Genomic DNA, 23,433 nt, shown 5'->3' on the forward strand with positions numbered 1-23,433 from the left:
CATTATGGGAAACAAAGTAAAAGTACAACATAATTGACAAGAGGCTATCATAACAAACGGGTTGAATAGAGACTAATGAAGCAGAGGAAAGACATCTGTTTTAAGAACCATAGTCTTCCATGTCCATGTTGTGAGCGCCACACCTCCACTGGGCCTGTATATTTGTGAGCTCCACATGCAGTAAGTGGTCTCACAAGAGAAGGACCTGACAAATCCTAGTCCAGAACCTAGTGGGCGAAAGGATTTATGAAGAGTAAACTCCAGCCATGCACCATGGGAAATTAAAACCCAGTCTAAGGAAGGGTATCTTTATAATATAAATGCCTTGGAAAGAGGTCCCTCATATCCTCATGTCAGCCTCAGAGGTGTCTTCTCATAGGCAGCCAATTAAATGTGAAATATCTCTGTGGAAAAGCGGAACCGCAACCATCTAGCTAATTTGTGTTGGCCTCTGTACTGCCTCCTCAGGTGGCCATCTAGCCCGGGTACAGAGCACTGGAAGGTTCAGCGCTTGGAACCTTGGGGTGAATAATAATCTGGAACATCCAGTTCGTCAGACTATCCATGGTCAAATAACCATAGCATGTTTACAGGTTATAGAGCCGTTTTATTTTCTAAATGGTTCTCAATTGCTCTTCTTATCTCATGCATTCTGGTGGAGCAGAAAAGTCACTGCCGATGTTTACTGGTTTCCATTGAATGCTGACACAAGGCTGCTGTAAAACTATCAGGCAAGGTAATCTCTTGTATTGAATAATGCATGCACATGATTCCTTGGCAATGGAGCATAAAACATGCATGTGAAATAGCGCAACCCTAGAGCAGAAACCCTAATGCATTCAAACAGAATCATTCAAACAAAGCCTGGTTTTTAGCTGGAGAGGGCTTGTATGCATCACTTAAGCTAGGGACACATTTCAGAGACAATTTAATGAACACAGGATTCAACAGGGAATAAGCCTCCTTCTTATCAAAAAATGAAGAAGAAAAAAAAGTCCATTCACACAAACCATTGTTTATCATTCCCACAGTCAAAGCTTCCACACAAGCTGTTTGAATTTGTTGTGGCCACAGAATTATAAGAACAAACGATCTTCTCTCTCTCTCTGTCGTGGTTGTGAATATCGACAGACTCAGACTGCAAGGGAAGAACACACTGGCCAGTCGATCTGTTATTATTACCCAGTTCTGTTTAGGACAGAAGAGCAGAGAAATGAGGAGGATGAATCCATACTGCTGGCTACAATGACCATTTTAAACCCTCCCAGAATCCACCTGCCAATAGCCATTAGGACCGCAGTTATTCTCTGGTCCTGCTGAGACAGGTGGCTTAGTGCATTACAGGGCAAACATTAACACGTCATCATCGCATCCTGACACATGGTCAGTACTCCAACGTAAGCCTACACACATGCACACACACTTATGCACGCACCCAACACAAAACACACACGCTCGCCCAGACTGACGATTTATCATAGTCAATTAATTTTGGCACAATTGTCTACGGAAGTGTATGTGCGATCAATCCATCCTACCACTTGTTAATCTCAGCATCAACCAATTACAGGACACACAGTGAGAGGAATCACCATAAACTATGAGGTAATTCATCATTGCTCATGTTTATTTTCCATTGGCTTCCTGGTAAACTGAATCAAACACTGTCTCATGCTAGAAGTCTGCAATACAAAAGGTTTTTCCCATTAGCAGTAAAATGTCAGAAGGCCTGGTGGTGTATTTGAAGAGTCATTTTTCATTCCTCTTTGAATTGTAGTGGCTTCGTCAGTCCAGCACAGTTAAATGAGCCCTGCTGGTGTGTCTGCCTCAAATCTGCAAAGGCAGAGAAAGCGCTTTAGCGCTCTCATGTGAGGATGACGACGGAGTTCCATAAAATATGCCCATCTGCTGGCTAACGATAGGCAGGTTTATAGAATTTCTCTCAATTTTCATTGTGCATCTACCGGGGCTCAATACGACATCAGAGAGAAAGGAACCACAGCCTCCGGTGACGCAAAAAGAATCAACCAACTGAAGTAAACTCTCATCAAGAACGGGAGATCTGCAAAGTCTCACAGGAACATGAACCTGTTATAATCGATTGAGAAGTGCTTGTTTTAAGACATTTTCATGGAGTTCACTCACTCTACGCTACAATTTCTGCTGTGAGTACAAGCTGGGCTAGGCTTGAGAGGCGTGGGAGGAAGGGGGGGGGGAATAAAGAATAAGTGTCGAACTGGAAAATGTTTGAGCGCCATTGGGCGCTTAATGAGACAGGAGATATATTACCCATTCAGTTATCTTTCTGCAACTCCTTTACAGTCCTCCTCCCATGCCAATACACAGTAATGAACATAGTTTGAAAGTTGAGGCCTCAAATGCTACTGGTCTTTGAACCTGTACCATTTTCAAGATCGGCCCTTAGGCCTATTCTTTGGGTGACAACAGAGATAGGTACATGTTTATACTAGGCCTACTGCTATTTAACAGGGAATTAGGACCAGCATACTGTTTCACTAGTAGCACTATCCTATTGCTCAGCCCAATCCAGCATTTAACACTTTAAGAAACACACACAGAAAGTAAAACCATGAACAAAAATATTTTCAATCTCTCTAAAGGAACGTTGCACTCCATAAGAAGCCCTATGTTAATTCACCAATAAACATTTAATCAACAGCTGATATATAGCAAACAAAAGGCCATATTGGTCATTAAGGTGAATTCAAACATGTTGTTCTATGTATTCTAGAAATAGATTTGTCTATCTATCTTTGTGTCTGAAACGCAGCAGTTACAGCAGTTACAGCCCCTGATGGGCTTTAGGGGTTCGGTCACTTCCCTCCTGCCCAAATTGAAATGCGTCTGTGGTCACAGTGGGAGCGACCGCTCTCTAACAGCCTGTCTCTGGGCCCTTTGCCCAGGGGGCACTTAGAGTGCAGACATGCCAGTTAACCATCGGTTCACAAATCAGACCTGCTATTTTTTCCCAAGCATTTTGCTAATAAGAAACTGCTGCATGCATTTAGATAGTGGGCTGTGTCAAATAGAAGACAGTTAACATACTGTGTGTACATGAGAGCAATGTAAAAAGATCTACACACCCTAAACAATGTGTGACATTAAAGGCACACAGTCAAGAACATTAAAGAAAAATTATTTTGCTACTGCATGACTGTCTAATGCCATTTGTATGAGAACAGCAGTACTATTCTATCATTTCCAATCAAAGGGAAGCAACTGAATTGAACCGAACTACCGAACAACATGGGGTCCCCAAGCCAGTTTACCTTCACAATAATGTATGCAAATATATTCCCCGTATTCAAATGAAATGCTCAGCCTGACTCCAACAGAAAACACATTAAGATAACTACTAAATCCAATAGAAACAATGCACACAGTGTGATGTTTAGATAGAAACCAATACAAATAGGTACTGGAGCTTTGAGCCTGCACAAAAATGGAACCCCCCCTCAACCCCATTTACTGTACGTCCCCAGTCGCTGTGAGAGGAAATGGAATATATAACTGAAAAGGTATCTCTGTCTCTCGCACATATACTGCTGAAAGAGATATCGCCAACATAAAAAGAAAGATTCAGGCAGAATTGGCAGTTCTTAAAATAAAGTCTCAAAGCAATTATAGGAAACACAATCTCACATTAGAGAATCTCCTGTTTTATAGCTCAACATCAATCTGTTTTATAGAATATGACACAAAGAGAAGCGTAGCAAAACACATAAGCTACACGCGCAAGCGCACACGGACACACATCTTCTCAGGGTCCGCGGCTCTAGAGCTGCACAGCATACCTCAGAATGCTAATAGGTTTGACTCACCATTAGCAGAATGAGAGAGAAAAGCGAGGGGACTGCAGTCAACTTTTAAGGGCCTACAGTTGTGTCGCTAGCAGAGACAGGGTGTGCCAGTATTGGCGTATCACAGCAATAACCAAAGTTTCAGGGACATACTGAACATTTCACTGTTGGCAAAGCACATCCATTATTCCAAAAATAACTTGTGGCTCAACCAGTAAAGCCAGCGTCTAATGATCGCAGAGTTGGCAGCGCTTCGTATCCCCGGCTGGCCACGTATCCAAGAGTCCCTGAGCAAGGCACTGAACCCCCTAATTGATCCGGGGTCACCTTCAATGGCTGTGACCCATTGCCTAGATGGTCCCACTACAGTATAAATGCATTTCGTTGTACTCTGTGCAATGACAAACTTTGAATCCCTTTCCCTTGATGGCAGTCATATTCAAGGACATTTTGGGGGTGTATAAAAGCTGTGGTTACAGAAATACCACCATTTGAAGGGATTATGGCTTCAGGTGATTCTGCCTCTGGCAATTATAAAATATATTTATATGGCCATAACAAAGATTTACAATGCTTAGGGAGAGAGAGAAAGAGTCATAAGACTGGGAAGAGTAATTGTCAAGGACTGAAGGCTTCTTTTAACAAACAATAATCATCCATCATCCAATAATGTTCAAACGAAAACACACACACACACACACACAGACCGACTGTTTATACCAATATTGTAATTGATAATGAGACTAATCCTAATCTTCCAATATCTATTCAACTGAAATCCGAAAAAACTATTCAGCTAAAACAAGAGAAAACTAAGTGCACTTCAGCTAACAAAACAGTGGTACTGTAGCGATGCCTCTGCACAAAGACAAACAATGGAATCGATATTTCATAGGGAGGGAATGAGAATGAGATACATTGAGAAAGAGATACATTGCGTATGTGGCCCTAATCAACAACTGGGTGATATCGATTTGAGTATTGTCCCTGCATTAACAGCTGTGGTGGCACGGCTAATGTGTAGCATAGCGTGAAAGGACATGCCTGTGCATGGCCTAGCGTGTTATGAATGCATGTTCACAGTGACACGGCGGCCCTGCGGCATGCTGCCTGCGTGCTGGAGGATGACTTGAGGAGGTTAGAGAAAGCTGTAACTGAATTAGCTGGCAGTCAGACCTCCTGAGGAGCAGACTGAGGTAGGGAGGCTTGTGATCACACACACACACACACACACACACACACACACACACGAGCCCTGGACGTCACAGTAAAAAGATGACTCAATCCCAAAGGATTGTAGTAACCTGGACTGTATGCCTGTCTCTCGATAGAATCAAATACAGCAGCTTTAGAGTGACAATCTAGAAATCACTGAAGCAGTGTTGTTGTGGATCAGAAATCAGAAATGATAGATCTATAGATTCAAATGGAAAAACGTTGGTATGAACTCTGGCATAACTCTTAAGTAATTCAAAGGACTCTCCTTTAATATCTTCCAAGCGTCCCTGACTCCGAAAAATTAGCAGTTGAAGAACAAATGCAAACACATGCCCACCCACTCATACAGGCACCCAGCATCACATTACTACTGTCATACAATCACAAAGCCATCTTTACTCAGCATCTCATAGCTGCTCATACATTCAGACACATTTGGAGCTTATTAAATTGTACGTCTGGAATCCCATAAATCCCATAAAACACTGCAATGGATGTACCCCTTGACAGCACTCAAACGAGTTGTAGTTTTTTTATACCCCAAAGATTTCCTGCCAGGGTTAGGAGTGACTCACTACTGTATAGCCTTGGTGTGTTTCCCTCCTTTCGCCCTGGGTGACGAATCTCCCTTTCTATGGCAGTTTGGGAATGTATCAGGAGAGGACATTAATGCAGAATTGGGGCAGCTAAGATGATATTGCTTGTTTACAAGGGCAGGATGACAGAGTGTGGGCAGGTGGCCCCGGTGAAATAAAAGTAATGAATAATTGATCACACTGAAAGCACTTTCCCCATTAAGGAGTTATTCAAATTAATGTTTTGCTATTCCTCCTGACTTGTTTGTTTGTTCCTTATCCAGTGAAGACATGACTGTCAATCTTGTTTGCAGTGAGCGAAGAATTCGCTCAAATAAATCCGGTGTAAGAGATGTTGTCCTACAATTCACTCTGACGTTTTAACACACAGATGTTTGTAATTATTCATGACACAATATCCACGACAAATTAAATTCTGTAGATAAGGAATGCAGGATGGCAATTTATTTGAAGGATATTTGAACTCATACTCATGATACTAAGCACATACCACCACAGCAACACACTGTGGGCAGAGCTCTGCTATTCTCAAAGGTCCACAACGATGAAGAAGAAGTGAATGGTTGAATAGAAAAGTTGCAGTCAATTTGAAAAGAAACTTCTAACTCCCGTTGTGTTGAATCCATCTGATTTGGCAATGCAGCTGAGATAAGCTGGAAGCAGAGAATTCGCACTCACTCAATTCTATGAAAAGCCAGGGCAAACTCATGCTGAAAAGCCATCTGTCATAATCACGAGTCTGCCAACATGGGAGAGGTTTTAAGATTCCTTAACAAGGAAACAAGTGTATTTTAGAAACAAAGAGCCAGCTCTACAGAGAGCACTACAAGCAGGCCTGGGTTATATTATGCAGTTAGTCAAGCATGCTAAGAGGTGAATTTTCTCATTGATGTTAAAGTACATTAACACACTTTACAATTAAGATAAAGCAGGTCTAAAACTGTTTCCCTTTTGCATGGCATCATCAAAATCTTCAGGTATTCATTGTGAATGGAGTAATGTGTGTGTGTGTGTGTGTGTGTGTGTGTGTGTGTGTGTGTGTGTGTGTGTGTGTGTGTGTGTGTGTGTGTGTGTGTGTGTGTGTTATATACTTATATATATAAGTGTTATACCGGTACCTATCTTCTTGCAGCGCTCCTCTCCACGGTTGTGCATGATGATGGGAGAGTAGATGAAGGGACTCGCTGTGGACATGTTTTGTCCCAGCAGGCCTTTCACTTTGTGGGGGCGGAGGCAGCCAGGCAGATTGAGCAGCTTCACTGATCTATTTCGGTGTGAAAAAAAAGGGGGGTGGGGGGAGGGAGAGAAAATAGTTCATTTTTATCTGTCCATATCCATTAAGGTCCTGAGAGAATGAGATGGATTCTGATGTGGACTGTGCCAATCAGATGGCAGAACATAAATCCCTGAGTAGTAGATTCCTGAGATTCCAGCGTATCTATCTGCTGACACAGTGGTATGTGAGGTGTGAGTGGAGCAAGTTGAGTACTTATCACCTCAGGGTAGCCATAATATATCTCCCCCTGCTACAGTACCCACACACTCTGGCCACTGATAAGCAAGTGCTATCCTGACACACACTCCCCCTCATGGAGTATACAGTACATACAGATGGTATACTCACCCCTCCCACCCCCAACCAGCTTAATGACCTGTCCCGCCATGATACAGAGGAGAAAGTAGAAAACAGGGGGACAATCTACGTGGGGGGTTATGTGAACCTAATTTACAGATTAACTTTGAGGATATGCCTAGTGCGTTTTTGACACTGAAACTAGAAGTAATTTATGGATTCCTTCACTGACAACCTTCCGTGTTTCGTGTTTTGGAGCCAAAGCAACAAAGCCCCAGGCAAGCCAAGCCATTTAATGGTGATCGTTTCATGATAGACTTCACTGAAAAGCAAATGAGTAATATTTCACACAAATACATTTACAAGCAGGGGCTATATCATACTGTCATATAAAATGTCCACTTAGATCTCAAACAACTATAACTCGATATGATTACCTGGGACAGAGTGAGAAGATTACATTTCAATCAGTATTGCACCATCAAAGTTACCCGACATTGTGGAGAGGAAATATGTCAATTGATTAATCACTCACTCCACGCACTGTAGCAGCCATCAAAGTCACCTACGATGAGCTCATGTCTACCTTTATGAGACCAATCAGAAGCCAACTGTACATAAACCAGACAGCAAGACACTGCTGGCTAATCACAGACCTACCGGATGATGGGTAACTTTGTGAACGGCACAGGTGGGAGCTTCATTCCATCAGGCAGTGTGATGATCTCCATTCCACCTGGGCATTTGGAGGTGTAGTTCTCCAGACTCTGGGTCACCTCTTTCTTCTCTGTGGACACATAGGATCAGTAGTAGAGTGTTAAGAATGTAAAGCACCCAAGTGGTGTCCAGACTTATTGCTCATTATCTCCCACTTGTGGATCATCTGGTGTGTCTCTTATGACCAGCTCAGGCCGAGCTTAACCCCAGCCTTCAGGTAAGACACTGACAGTTTTATTGCGCAATCAATAAAAATGTTTACGGTCGTGCTGTATCATCACTCTCAGCGTCAGGCTGCTTTTTTTTCGCATACAAACACGCCTGTTTGAATTACTCCTCAGCTTCAAACCACCAGGGAGGGAGGGAGGGAGGGAAGGGTGATGGGAGGTGGTGGACTGAGAGATACACACTCCAACCAGTCTCCTGGATGGGATACTCCTTGGTTATATGCTGCACCACTGCCCAGACAACAGCAAATCATTACACATGAGATTGAGCTGCATAGACAGATGGAACACAGTCAAGACCATCAGGCAGACAATTCCTACCAAATAAATAAATAAATAAAACACAACCTCAGATTCAAAACATTTCACAGGGATCTCCGAGGAGAGGATAAAATCTAATCTGACCGAGCAAGTCCAGTGTCAGGAAATAGAACGAGACTATGAGATGAGACACCAGTTGCCATCAACAATGTTTTACATCTATCAACTAGGGATGCACCGAAGATTCGGCCACCGAATGTATTCGGACGAATAGCGGTATTCAGCCGAATGTGTGAAAAGACCGAAGCTTTACCGCCGAATAGATGTTTTTTGATGACGCGATCAAACAGTGCAATGCTGTTGTTATTTATTTATTTATTTTCAGTTATTGTGCTTTGTTGGTATAGCCTAATGTCTGCTGGAATGTTCAATAAAAGTGATCAATAAAAGTTTTCACAATTTCTTTCTTTGAAAAGCATGAATAAAAAGGAAAATGTATTTAATTTATGCAATGGTACAAAAATAAATGAAAAACTGCCGGTAGGCTACGTATTCGGTTCGGACAAATGTTTCCTTAAATTCGGCTTCGGCCAAGAATTTTTAATTCGGTGCATTCCTACTGTCAACCTGTTTTTCTAAATGATTTAAAATGAGTACAGCCATATTTTGACTGTGAGTGGGGTGTTGTAGGTGACTAAGCAATAATTGTTAAACAAACAAAGAAAATGCTGCATGCAGCATACACACTATTATTAAAGTAATGAAAGAGCTTGAAGGATTGCTTTTGACAGTACTATTTTTATGCAGCAATGGTGGATGGCCTCCCTGCCATGACCGATTCAAAATGATTCCTAAAACAGCATGGTGTCAATACATTTCATTTAGCAAATCACACTCCCAACAGTAGCACATCGAGAGAGTTGAAGGAGAACCTGGGAAGGACAAAGACAGTATCAATTCTCATTTTTGGGATGATGAGCTGTCAATACTGTCTTTCGATTTTGTCTTGTGTGACTGTAAGAGTGAACACATTTAGAGTTTTGAAAAGTACACAAACTGGCCACAAACTAGCCTAATATTTTCACATCTAACCTGCAGAACATAGATACTTACCCCTGGACTGTGGCCAAAAATGGCACTGACAAATGGCAAGTCTATAAATAAATGCTGCCTCCACTTCTTTGTCAAACTGAGTAATGAGCCACCGCAGTGCACAGGTAGACCTGAGTAAATTAATCCTGGCATTTCCAATGCTGGGCTCAGTCAGTAATACATCTGAAGTTACAGAGGCAACACTAGAACCTCCCAGGCAAGTAAATGTGAACATTCTCTTTTCTCTTGCCATTACCTCTGAACACCCTGCTTAAATAAATGAGTGAATCGAACCATGCAGCCACATGAATAAACTAAATCAACTCAAAAAGTGAGAAGTGGGTGGCGGCAGACATCTTAACAACAATGAGAACAAACTGTATTGTAAAAACTATGTACCGGTACATAGAAATTACTAGGGCATAGTAATGAAGCAAGAACAGATTCAATGTCTCAAAATAAATGCACTTACGGTACTATGTAACCACAACTTTGAACATGTCTCTGTGGAACGGGTCCCACGGTGATATCAATAATCATTCTCCAGTATTTTCAAGGTCCCCACTCATTTGACAAAAAATGTAAATATTTCCAGAGCAGCAGCCTAGTGCTGTGTGGTAGAGACCCCCTGAGGATTTCTTAATGTTTGAACATCGTTTGTATTGCCTCTTTACATAAGACTCAAGGGAAGAATGAGCCTGGCACTTCAAATACCTTTCGACAGTGTTACTGACTCAATAAAACCAGTGTCATTGAAGATTAACTGCCCATCTTTGTTTGATGTGAAAACTGCTGACAGAATACAAACAGAAATGAATGTCAAATGAATTATGAATAATTTATATTGGGGGGGTGTTTCAACCTGAAGTCAACTGCAACTGAAATGACATATTGTGAGCGAAGCCATAATTGTACGAGACACTAGACAGACTACTGTGCTAGAAAGCTGAATGATGGCTGGAGAATGTCACCGAAAATGTATGTTTACTGCTGTGGACTGAAATGGAATGAGTGGCCATTTTTGAGACTCTGAAACTCGAACTAAACAAGGAGGGAGTCTGGGGATGCCTCGTGCTTTCAGCAACTCCTTCAACAAGTTGATACTGAGCTAGCCACAAACCTGAAGTATACAAGCAAAATCCCCCGGCAGGAGTCAGTCCCATCCAGTGCCCTTGCAACCTCTCTTTAAAAAAATATCTGTGGAATTGAGTCATTCAACAAATTTCAACCAAGATGTTGGAAGCTTCAGACACTTGAAAATAAGAGAGAACACTATCACAATCCGAATGATGGTGCTAATAATAGCAGAGCAATGTCAGTGCTTGGGACGACCAATGTCTGACGTCACCCCATTCAAGTTGAGATAAGGGTTGAAGTTAGGGTTAGGGTTTAGGGTAGGGTCGTCCCAAGGATCCCACTTAGCATCTACCATAACGTAATCGGAAGGTTGTGAGTTCAAATCCCGCCTGAAACACCACCACTAGCGTGCCCTTGAGTAAGGCACTTAGCCCTCAGTTACTCCAAGGGGAATGTCCCCGTAATTTTTTTTCGGAAAAACAAAACAAAAAAAGTTACAGTAGGTTAGGCCAGGTGCCTAATTGACCTGAAAATGTTTGGTTCAGAAAACAGAGCATTGTGCAATGTTACGTAGTAACACTAACTACTTTCATACATAGTAGGGGTGTAACGGTACAGTTTTGGGACTGAACTGGTCAGTACGGGGACCTTGTTCAGTCTTTTTTTTTTAAACGCTATAGGGCCGTTATATGCCTCAAGGCTGAAAAAACATTGTATGCTAATCCTATGCTAAACAACTTGAGCCTATGTGCACCCAATGTTGTCATCAATTTCAAATACGTTTTATACACGGATATGCTTCCATTCTCTGTGGTTGAGAATACCGAGACCCCAAACCCAGAGATATGTCCCAAACTGAGATATGTTCCCAAACATATCAAACAGATTTTGTGAACCTTTACACCCCTAATAGATATTAAAAGGGGATGAGTCATCCAACGTCAGGTTATGTTCTTGCTAATCGCGATGGGATTGCCAGAAATCAAACAACCGGAGCTACTTGTTGGGGACATTTCAGGAAGACATAAACTGTTCAAAATGTATCTTGTAGGAGTGCATGCCGACATTTGGGAATACCTACTGTAATAAATAATTGAGAAAGAGACTATCAAAGATTACATTGATTTATAGAGTGATAATTCTAACCATTAATAATTCAGGAGGAGGATTCAATATTAACATGGTTATAGTGAACCAAAAATAGACATGTACACAATAGGACTTTTTTTTCTATTATTTCTGCTTTGATGAGAAAATGCTTCACCGACCACTATTCATTTTCACAAGCTTTGCTAGGAGTAGCACTGATAAAAGCACAATTTTTACAACCGTTCCACACTCAATATAGATTAGAGCTTGTAATCCTCTGGTCTAAAGCATAAACACAAAGCTCAACCATTACAACATATTGACCGTAGCTTCCTTTCTCTGATTTAGTCCTGTATACTGTACCTGCCCTCTCAATCTCTCTCTCTCTTTCTCAGTCTTTAATCTCTGTCTTTATCCATCCATCCCCATTAAAGCTCCCACCTTGTACTGTATAGTCCCTGTTTTCTAGTGTAAACATTTTTTAAATCTCTTCCTTTCCTCAGGCAGTCCTGAGGCTCCTAAGACGGGAGGACGGGCAGGTGACACAGACATGAGGACGGGCAGGATGACACAGCGGTAATAAGCTTCGCATGAACACCTTCTCATGACCCACACGCAAAAGCAGTTAAGCTCTATCTTCAATTCCTGCACTGCTCCAAAGGCAGGCTTAAATAAAACATTTGAGCTATGTTTTTTAATGTCGCAGACTGAGACTTGAAAAGGTACTAACCCTCAGACAGTCTTTGAAAGAGCCGGTCCACAAATTCAAAGCCTCGGCTCCAGCGGGAAGCTGGTGTGACATTAAAATGTGGGGACTAATGATGAACAGCATGCTTAAATGGGAAGCTCCTTTTACATGGTTGCATTTTAAGACTTAAACTCGTAGACTCTCTCGCTGGTCTAATTCCCCTAACAGCAACCACACCAAATATTGAAAGTCCAATACTGCACACATACATAGCCAAATATCATAAATCCTTCAGCACCATGGATATATATAAGGCTGAGATTTTAGATTAGATTGGAATCAACGTTATTGCCGTTGCAGAGAGTACAAGTACCACCAACATAGAACCTGGCTCAAAGCAGTTGAAGAACTCTAACCGTCGGTTGTCCTGGTTTCCTACTGAGGAGAGTGTGAGCTTCTCAGGGCCATTGGCCAGGCCTCTCTGCACCTGTACTGGTGCACAGCTCTCTCTTCTGGTCTCTCCACCCTACTGGGGGAACATGGGAAGGACCCCAGCGTGGGTCCACTAACATCCCAGCACCGTCCCCCAAACAGCTCCTCTGATGCCCAGCGCCACGCCAGGGCTGGGAATTAACTACTCAAGGCAGTAGCAGGCTGGAACAGGGCTGGGTGCCTGCTTACATCACCTCTCTAAGCATGCAGGGGTACGCAGCAAGGGGGCTAGCCGGACGGGCCACTGCATGCTGGGATAAAGCGGCCTGCAATAACCTCCCTCTGTTTGTGACATCACACTGCAGACAGAAGGGAGGGGGGAGAGGGGCATGCAACCGTAGTTCAGAGGGGAGGGATTTGTGCACGGACCGTTACAGAGAGTCTGCGAAAACCACCATTCAGACCAAACCCTAAAACTAGAGAGGATTCCGTGCTGTTAAACGATTTGCCAAGCACGCGGTTGAGCTGGGAGAAACATGTTGTAGATAACAGTGCACAACGTCGATGAAACGGAATAATCAAGTGTACTTTATGCTCGTACACAAAACGCTCGTCCAGGTTCTCCCAGAGGGGTAAGAGAGCATGTCCTTAGTCATACCATTTCACAATTTGTGTCTCTGGAGTATAGACAAGCTGCTCCTGCTTCAGTGTGACGGAGGATGAGCTGCAGCAAGGCAGGCTCTCAGGACGCTGGGATGATGGGAGCATGCCCTGAGTGTAGCACCAGTCCCTTGCTGACAGTGTTGAATATTTCATAATATTGTTGGCTCTCTCCCCCCGCCCTCCTCTCTTTCTCTCTCCAGCAGAGGATTACATTGGCCACTATTGTGTGGTCAGTGGAGCGTCGACTGCTCAGGTGAACACGTATCTCCTGAGTCCAAGGGATTTCTGGTCAAAGCACACTGTCACACTCCCACCAGCTGAGACTGGCTTGGTTGGGCATTACACACCATTAAACCGCTGGGCACAATGCTGTATGTCCCAAGGACATGGACGGCTGTGGGGCGGATTTTAAAATCTGGAGCATAAAAGCATGGGAAAATACAGTCGATACCAACTAATACAGAAAATGATCTTGAATATATTCAACATCTAGATCTTTTTAAGACACTCCCCATCTTCCCCAAACCAGTATGAGCTAGTGTCTGTCAGTGGGTGCATGGGCTGACCTTGGTCAGACAGGAAGTCCAGCATCGTCTGCAGCAGGAAAGACAGGTGGCGCACGGACAGGCCAGGGTTGCCCATACGGCGCGATGCATACACCAGCTCATGGAGCAGCCGCATCTGCACAGCTGCCCAACCACAGTGGCTACCTGTGAGAGAGAGAGAGAGAGAGAGAGAGAGAGAGAGAGAGAGAGAGAGAGAGAGAGAGAGAGAGAGAGAGAGAGAGAGACAGAGAGAGAGGAAGGGAGGGAGAGAGAGAAAGAGTGTGTAAAAAGTTATGTTCGTTCAGAATCGTTGAAATGGAATGAAAATCTCTCCCTCACTCTTTTAGAAGCTCCGTCTTTTAATATCCAAGCATTCTCATAACAGATCAACACTTAAGCTGCAGTATGGCATCCACATTATTTTCTCTGTGCAGAAATACAGATCCACAAGACATCTTAATAGCATCCTAGCCTGACATGGATGTTATGAAACACATGAATGTGTCTTGTTAAATTGGAACATTGCCAGCCTCCCCCCACATACCAAACATGGCAGTGTTGGTTCACCGTGAGAGAGAAACAACATGAGGAGAAATAAAGGCATGGCATTCAGTAAATAATAAAACATTTTAACTGTTTGCTGAGATGCACTTGATTCTGTGAGCTCAAATCGTGACCGTGAGATGCTTGTCAGTTATCAGCCTTTCTGTGCGTTCTGTGATATATTATCCATTTCAACCAACTGTCATCGGAAAAACTATTAATGCAAATCCTTCATAAGCTATTTTTTTCCACCGCTAAGCAGTCTAAAAATAGCAGTGTTCCACCTGTCTGCCAGTGATTTCACGTGAAACCAGTGCTTATCTGGAGGGCAGTAATCCTGAGGACACTGTGGGCTTTTTCAGTGGCTGTCGCTTGCTTTTTTTCCTCTGCATTCTCCAGTGAATCTGCTGTATTCTTTCCAGGTGGGACTGAAGGTGTCTGCCAATCCAATTAGCACACCACCACGATAATAACAGCCCTGTCACGTGTTGACTGAATCGTAAGTCAGTGTACTTTCTGGCCGACACCAGAGACACAGGGGAATTAGCAGTTCCTTTCTAGGAGACGCCTGATACTACTGTCCTCCCCTCTGTTGTTTACATGTGATAAATGTGGCCATTACATTGCAGGGCAACTGAATTCCTGAGCTTGTAGTGATGAAACAGTGTTTCCTTCTAAATGACTAAGAAATAGAAGGAGACAGAGAGATAGTGAGAGACAAAGCATCAAAGAGAGAGAGAGAGAGAGAGAGAGAGAGAGAGAGAGAGAGGAACTCACTTTCTCTCACCATGGTAATTGAGGAGTAGTGAAGAGGCTCCCTAGCCAATTAAAAACCCATTTGCTCTTCAATTTCTCAAGCCATTGCTGCCCCTATTGGAATGTACTATTGAGCTCTGTTTTCCTCCCCACTTTAGCACCAGGGGCAACTCCCCTCCTTACAGCTCGATAAACCCCCACCTCACACCTCTCGCTGGAGCGCTCGCAATCATCTCACAGAGCTTTTTCATCAGACCTCTGAGGACGGGAAGGTCCAGAGACCCTCCTCCCGGAAAGAAGGCCGACAGCAGACATCCACATGTCCGTCAACAACAAATCCATTGCATCAATAAGGACATTGACAGCCTATACGGCATATCTCTACTATGTATCGTGACTAAATGATTACTTAATTCTAGTAATTAGACTTAACGGTTTATTTGAAAACATGTAAGTTAAGAGAATCCTGTATGGCCTGAAATGAGGAGGAATCCATTGACATGGGGTGAGAGTGGATCAGAACAGATTGGTCTGTGTGAGAATGTTACTGTGTTGAAAGCTAGCCAGAGTGAAAGCAATACTGCTTATATATTGCTTCTTTTTGCAAAATAGGAAATCAATACTCAAACAGGCACTCGTGTTAATAAGTAGCACTGGTTGTTTCGAGTAGGTATTGGGGGGAGGGGGGGAATAGCATCCCAGAAGGTGCTTTAAACCTTCGAACTACAACACAATCGTTTTACCTCTAAAGATTGTTTTTACCTCTCTCCACACGCAGTTCCATGGAGGAATAGTGGGCTACAGAGGTCAACAGTGTCCCTGTGAAATCTCCTCTCAAGGGTATCCTTTGAACGAGCATATCCTTTGAACAAGGATCACAAGAGAAAATATAGATGACCTGTTTCTTTGTTTTCCCTGTGAAAGGTTTAGTTTATTGTGAAACCCTCGCAGTGGAGTGGGTGTGTTAGGTGAGCTTTGAGAGCCTGCGGTGCAGAGAAGCTTATCACGAGGACCCTGCGATGGAGAACCTAGGAGTTTATAACAGCCTGGGTCAGGGCTCACATCAATTGGGTCTCTTTTTGAACAACGTCGTGCCCTGAATACTTACCCTGGAGAAGTGCTCTTGGAAAGAAGATACTTTAAATAGAGCTCCAGACAAGCCAAGACAATGTTATTCATTCCCTTTTAGGATTGCAAAACTAAAACAGGTAAATATCAAGGTGAGCTTTGTTTGTGTGCATACGTACATACACACACACACACACACACACACACACACACACACACACACACACACACACACACACACACAGTTCCATGGTGCAGTACCTCAACCAGTCACTACTACCTTTGCTGAAGTCCTTGGGGTCCAGGGACAGGCTATAGCCAGGCAGGGTCTCCAGCAGCAGTTTGTAGCAGGCCCTCCAGCCAGGCTCTGGGATGGTTGGAGCCACACACTGCATGGCTGCCACGCGCTTGAAGAAGGCAGACTTGCGGTGGAAGCCAATCAGATCGTAGAGCTCTGACAGTATGCTGTAGCGTTGGATCTTCTCTTCCTCTGAAAGCTGAGGTGACAGGATGGGAGGAAACATAAAATTAGGGTCTGGGTTTTAATACCTATCTAGGTGGTGGTCTGGTACATTACACATGAACGGCAACAACATTATGCTCTAAATACTAACATTTACACACACAGTCCTCAAAACACAGTCAGATCAGTGGTGTAATGAGCAATTTCCCAAATTACCTCTGCATGACCCATAATCTCAGATGTCATGGGGAGCGGAGGGAGAGAAAGTGTCTCTCTATGCATAAGGGTTTAATTTGATTTAAAACATTTAAAAAAACCTTGAAAGGTTATGAAAATGATCTGTCACAGCACAGTGGGCAGGGAGTGGGTGGCATAACCGAGTCTCCGGTTAGATTTTCATCTTATGGAGAGTCGCGCTCCATTGACAGGTGTGTGTGTGTGTGTGTGTGTGTGTGTGTGTGTGTGTGTGTGTGTCCAGGACCTGGGTGTTGGTAGACCATGTAGTAGGGGCTTACCTGGCCCAGGTTGATGTAGACAGCATTTTGTAGGAACTCTGAAGCCTCCATAGCCCTCTTCTGAATGGCCAGCACCCTGACGGCTTTCACACATGCCTCCAGCTCGATCACGCCAGCGTTCTTGTACTGGAGGAGAAAAGAGGACACACGGCCCAGTTCAGCATAATGAAAAACGAATAATCACTGAGGACGCCCGCAACTTATCGACCCGGGTTTCATAACCGGGTATGGTTTTTCATTAACATAATATGACCACACTCATCAGTCACGTCTTCTCTTTTCTGCACAATGTTGTACTGCACAATGCACGTGATGATTTGGATCTTCGGACACCTAATTGCAACACGGTTTTCCAGGGAATCCCGGGTTCTCCCTGAGAAGCAGTCCTATTGAAGGAGAACGGAGGGACCTAAGAGGTAGTGAAGGGCTGTGACTCTGAGACATATGGTGCATGTTTTATACCACCCCCCTCCTTACCCCCATTGTCACCTTATTAAAATTCAATTAATATCTGAATGGACCTTTGTCGAGATCTAATTTAATTTTGAATGAACTAGCTACAGGTAAAGGAGCCAAGGGAGGTCAATGCAAAAGGCAATTATAATAATAGAGATAAAGCACTACGGCGCTCATGAATGGTAGGACAGTACACTTGTTTTGTTTCCTGAAGACTTTTTGGGTGCCTTGTTTGATTTTGTTAGAGAATACATGTGTTTGGTTGTGTTGGATGATAGTCAACTAATTAGCAATGCAACTGAGTGAATAGTTCCAGCCTTGATGACAGTGGTGCTCAGATGTTTTAGTGGGGTTGACACTGCAACAAATGGAGTTAGCAGCCTCTCAAAACACCCAAGTGACATCACTCCAGTTCTCCATATTTGACCCTTCACTCAGACTGCATGCACTCAGATATTCAGCTGCAGTCAGCACATACGAGTTTGTTTACACCTGACCCAAGCACAGCCACATAGCCTCTTTGCAACTCTAAACCATCTAAAATACAAAATGAACTACTGCCCCCTATTGGACATATTCATGATTGCTGACTGAACACTGACGCGTTGAATCCAGTGTCTACAATATCAATGTTGGTCTACAAACAGAGTGGTGTTGGACCATTGGACTTCTGATGATAGATTAAGGATAGTTGCTTTGGCTTTAAATAAAATTCTAGGTCATCCACCTAAATACTGGAAATATGTTTCTAATATGTTTTACAGAGGAAATAAAAGCATAACTACAACTGTATTCAAATGCTTGGTATGAGGATCAAGATGTGTTACTCTGCATTCCAAATCCCAGGTGGGTTTGTTCTGTGAACCAAAAAGCATAATCTTAAAGTGAGTAAATGCTGGACCTGGAGAAAACGCTGGACGCGGTGAACAAATCTGCATATTCTTGGAAAAGGTGAGTAAACGCTATCCCCCCCCCCAAAAAAAAGAAGGTATGTAACTTGTTTCTACTTGCGTTAACCGTCCACTACATTCATAGTTACAGTCCTTCATCCATGGTACAGAATGCTCTTGTTCAATACCTTGCCATAGTAGGAGATGGCTTCCTTGTATTTCTCTATGATATCCTCAGGGCTGAGGCAGTTCTTGGCGCGTCCAATCTCACTGCTTGTGTCGGCACTGATCCCATTGGCCGTGAGGGCACCTGCACGCATGAAAGTAAAAAATATTAATGAAGTTTGTCATTAATGACACCAGGAGTGTCAATGTCAGACCCATCCACCAATCTGCTCTGCTGCCAGCCGAAAAGGAGAGGGGGGAAAAGAGTGAGAATATTGAGAGATGACAAAGTTACAACATTTGTTTCACTAATCAGGACACCATGCACATGGTCAAGTTCGCGATAATAATTACAGAACTCCAATTTGCTTCTGCTAAAGAGTGCTGCGCAACACAAAGTTGACAACTGTTTTGGTTGACAAATTAGTAATTTCGTTCAGCAAAGTTTCAGTTAGCATAGAAGTGGAGGGCAGGGGCCTCATTTATAAAGCTTGCGCACGCCCAAAAACGTGCGTACGCACATTTTCCTGCATTTTTGGGATTCATAAAAAACGAACTTGGCGTGAAACTGTGCGCACCTCTACGCACACTCGGACCAATGCATACGCCAGAATTTCATAACATATGAGTATTGTTTAATAATTACAGATCAAATTAAATATGATTCACGATTAAACTGTACAACATATTTGAGGGGTTGTTTTGCAAAAACAAATATCTCCCTTTGTATTTATTATCCTAAATCATGTTTTGTTTGTTAGATTAGTTTAGATTCAACCTTATTGACATTGACAAGTACTAAGACAAAGAAACCCAGTTCATCACGAGTGTAAGAAAGTAAAATTCTTAGGCTTCGGTTCCTAACATTGCAGCATAAGACATAAGGTAATAGGCATAATACAAGATAAAGGTGACAATATTACAGCTAAGACAGGATACACTAATGATGCAACTAGTAATAATAGATAGTTCAGTAATAAAGTGGCTGTGCGTTTAAAGTTTTTGTAGTCCGTATACATGGGGTGTGCTTGGGGATGATAGTTAATTGTCTACAGTGAGCTTGTTCAGGTTCTTCAATGTATGGATATTGCAATCATTGTACTTATCGGGAACGTTACCCTTATGAAGACGTACATTACTGAAGTCAATGCGGACGGTGGTCAACTTGTTCATGTCCAGCCTTGCGCTATGTGCAATGAATATGAATGTAAAAAGTAAATATATTTGCATGAATATCAATATGATACGCACAGTAAAGATATATGTACATTGTGATGCGTACAGGACAAGGGCGAATAGGATATGTGCAGTGTGCACGTACGTATATTCTTTGTGTGCACTCCTTCATATACAATATGTGAGAGGTAATATTTCGATTTATGTTGGTGGAAATGGTCCATTTCAAAGTGTTTCTAAAGTTTCATCCTTCTGCCAGCGGAGTCACAGTTGCTAATTTCTTCAGTTTCTATGCGTGCGCACGCATGGGTCCAAGTGTGAGTAGAGGTGCACACAGTTTCACGCCAAGTTCCTTTTTCATAAATCCCCAAATGTTTAAGCTTTATAAATGAGGCCCCAGGTCTCTAATTGAATGATGATGATGTCCAATCGGAATTTCAGAACGGATAATCTTTTGACAAATAAAATGACCATACTCTCAGTTATACCACATGCTGAAGTGTCTATGATATCATAAGCACTCTACAAGCCTACAGTGATGTCTATGATATCATAAGCACTCTACAAGCCTATAGTGATGTGAACCTGTTCCGACTTTTCTCATGTGTTGTTATCATTTGCATCAGCTAAATAAATAAGCAATTCTCCTTTATCTTTCACAACCCCGGCCATGCCCATAATCACCTACCACTTACAGAGGCCTATGCCAGTTTATATTATTTTACCCTCGCAATATGACCATGGATTTTAAATTGAATGCCAACTTTCAGGATGATGATGACTATTTTTTGTTTGTGCATAAAGGCTATCTATGAATAATTATGTATTTTCTATGAAGTAGGTATGCATATTTTCATATAATCTACAGTGTACAATAATTCTAGTTGGGCCTTGCTACTGGCCTTGCTACCATTACCTAATCAATCTCTACATGCTTCCATTGGGACACATCATAAAGAAGAACAAAATTGCCTACCACAACTATGCGGATGATACTCAAATCGACATAGCCCTCTCACAAAACGACTATAGTCCCATTGACAATCTCTGTAATTGCATTGAACAAATAAACACCTGGATGACACAAAACGTCCTCCAATTGACCAAAGACAAAACAGAGATAATTGTATTTTGTGCACCTGAGAAAAGATCGAAAGTCAGTGAAAAACTTGATTCTCTCTCTCTTTTCAAACTAAAATACAGGTCAGAAATCTTGTTGTAATTCTAGACTCAGATCTAAACTTCAACAGCCACATGAACTCAATAACTAAATCAGCCTACTATCACCTGAAAAACATAACAAGAATGAGAGGTTTCATGTCCAAACAAGATCTTGAAAAACTCATCCATCCATTTGTTTCGAGTAGACTTGATTACTGTAATGGTCTACTAACAGGCCTATCTAAAGAGGCTGTTCGTAAGCTGCAGCTCATCCAAAACGCTGCTGCTAGGGTCCTAACAAAAACAAAGAACTTTGAACACATTACACCAATCCTGAGATCCATACACTGGCTACCAGTCTCTCAGAGAATTGAATTCAAAGTACTCCTAATTGCATACAAATCACAAAATGGTCTTGGACCAAAATACATATGAGATCTCCTCCCACCCTATATTCCCGCAAGGCCCCTAAGGTCAGCTGAGACTAATCAACTAATCATTCCAAGAGTGAAAACAAAACACGGCGCAGCAGCTTTCAGTCACGCTGCCGCATGCTCCTGGAACAAACGCCCTGAAGAAATCAAACAGGCCCAAACCCTAAATCTAAGCTATATGCCATGGCCCAATCCCGATTCTCTTTTTTACCACTTCGGCTCGTTTTGGAGTCACTCGTTTTGGAGTCACTCGTTTTGGAGCCAGAGCCGTAGTGGTTCCCCGGGGGAAATGGGACAACCCTTCATGGGACAACCCTAATACGTCATCCGTAGTGTAATTAATGGGTTAATTCATAGTCAGGACAGACATGCGCCTTAGAGAGAGTTCATGATATACCACTCAGTGGTGTGCCGTCAGGGCCAGCAAGGCCTTCTCTGCTGGCCTAAACATAACCAGAATATACATTTAATTTTGATATATTTTTTCTACAAATATGTATTAAATTATTCCCGTAGTCTATTCTCTTCATTTCATAGCTTTCCTCTTGGTTGCGCTGCTTCCAGACATTTGGAGGGCTGGCCTTTAGCTTTTATCCAATCATATTTCAGCCATAATGTGTTGCCAGGGTACCAAGAAATCTGCCCGCCTGCAGATTCAACAGTGGCGCGAGTACAGATTGTAATTTAAAGTGAACGAGAAAAGAACTGTGGCGTGCCGTAGTCAGATCTCGAGTTGGCGAGCAAATCCAAGCAAATCCGACGAAGGGGCCTGCTGGATGGCGGAGCACCTGATCAGCAACTGCACGTCTTTTGATTGGATACAAACTATTGGGAGGCGGAGCCTACAAGCAGCCACAATGGCTGAAGGAGGAGAAGAGGTAGATTTGGTGGCAGATATTATAACAACAAAGAAGAACCTTCTAAGAAAAGTAGACATAATCAGAAGAGAACGGCCGACCCCGACGTTAGCGACGCTATCCATGTAGAAAATGACTTATTGGTGGAACTGATCAACTGTACAACAGAGACATTGAAGTCTTCTTGAGGAAAGAAAGGAGGATGGATTTTGTGTTCAAATATTCAGTTGTTTTGGTGAGTACAAAGCATTTAATGTTTTCTGCAAGAGATGTAGACATACGGAGCGACCCTGGGGTCCATAGATATGTGTGTTGTGTTGCCTGGCTCAGTTGTGTGAGTAAGTGGGGCTTCAATGCGATCTTCTAACCACTTCCCGGGCTGCTACCATGGAAAACGACACACCCCCGTGACCGTATGAACACGAGGAAGATAACCATCCTTAAATGGAACCTCGAAACGGTTCTCCTATCGAGATCGACAGACCGCAAAGTTCGGGAAATAACTGACGCTTTCGTTTTCATGCAATGAATTGAATACACCCAGACAAGGTGCCGCTATAATAACAATGGCAACGCCCGGTTATACTGCGTTTCTGTCTAAATGTATAGTTTCTAGAGCCATGGCGTCATAATGATGGTATTAAGAGGTGGAATAATTCAGGTAGGACATCACTGAAGGCCTAGGTGTGAAATGCACCGCCCGCCACTGATACCACTAGGTGACTGACAGGTGTCGAGAGAACCGAAGTAAACTGGTTATACCTTTGTTGAACCCAGACTCAAGTGTCTTATTATTCTATGTCCAAGTGACATTACACGTAGTATCGTAGAAAAGCATTGACGCTCGCGATTCATTCACAACTTGAATGAACTTGAACGCTATCAATCGATCAAACAAGTCATCAAATAAAAAAGAACAATGCTTCATTATCAGACCATGACAGAATAAG

The 23,433-nt window shown here is 42.8% G+C and overlaps 1 protein-coding gene across 1 annotated transcript in view; it reads right to left on the reverse strand.

The window, feature by feature from the left end:
* trappc9 (trafficking protein particle complex subunit 9) overlaps nucleotides 1–23,433 on the reverse strand; it is a 203,413-nt gene that overhangs the window by 171,131 nt on the left and 8,849 nt on the right. The window contains exons 5-10 of the mRNA XM_080532446.1: nucleotides 18,879–19,000; nucleotides 17,345–17,470; nucleotides 16,647–16,863; nucleotides 14,021–14,164; nucleotides 7,869–7,995; nucleotides 6,754–6,899 (exon numbers count right to left, since the gene is read on the reverse strand). Of these exons, the coding sequence (XP_080388572.1) occupies nucleotides 6,754–6,899; nucleotides 7,869–7,995; nucleotides 14,021–14,164; nucleotides 16,647–16,863; nucleotides 17,345–17,470; nucleotides 18,879–19,000 (882 nt within the window). The remainder of the gene's footprint in view (nucleotides 1–6,753; nucleotides 6,900–7,868; nucleotides 7,996–14,020; nucleotides 14,165–16,646; nucleotides 16,864–17,344; nucleotides 17,471–18,878; nucleotides 19,001–23,433) is intronic.

Source organism: Nansenia antarctica (genome assembly GCF_963989245.1).
Source record: "Nansenia antarctica genome assembly, chromosome: 5".
Lineage (NCBI taxonomy): Eukaryota > Metazoa > Chordata > Actinopteri > Argentiniformes > Microstomatidae > Nansenia > Nansenia antarctica.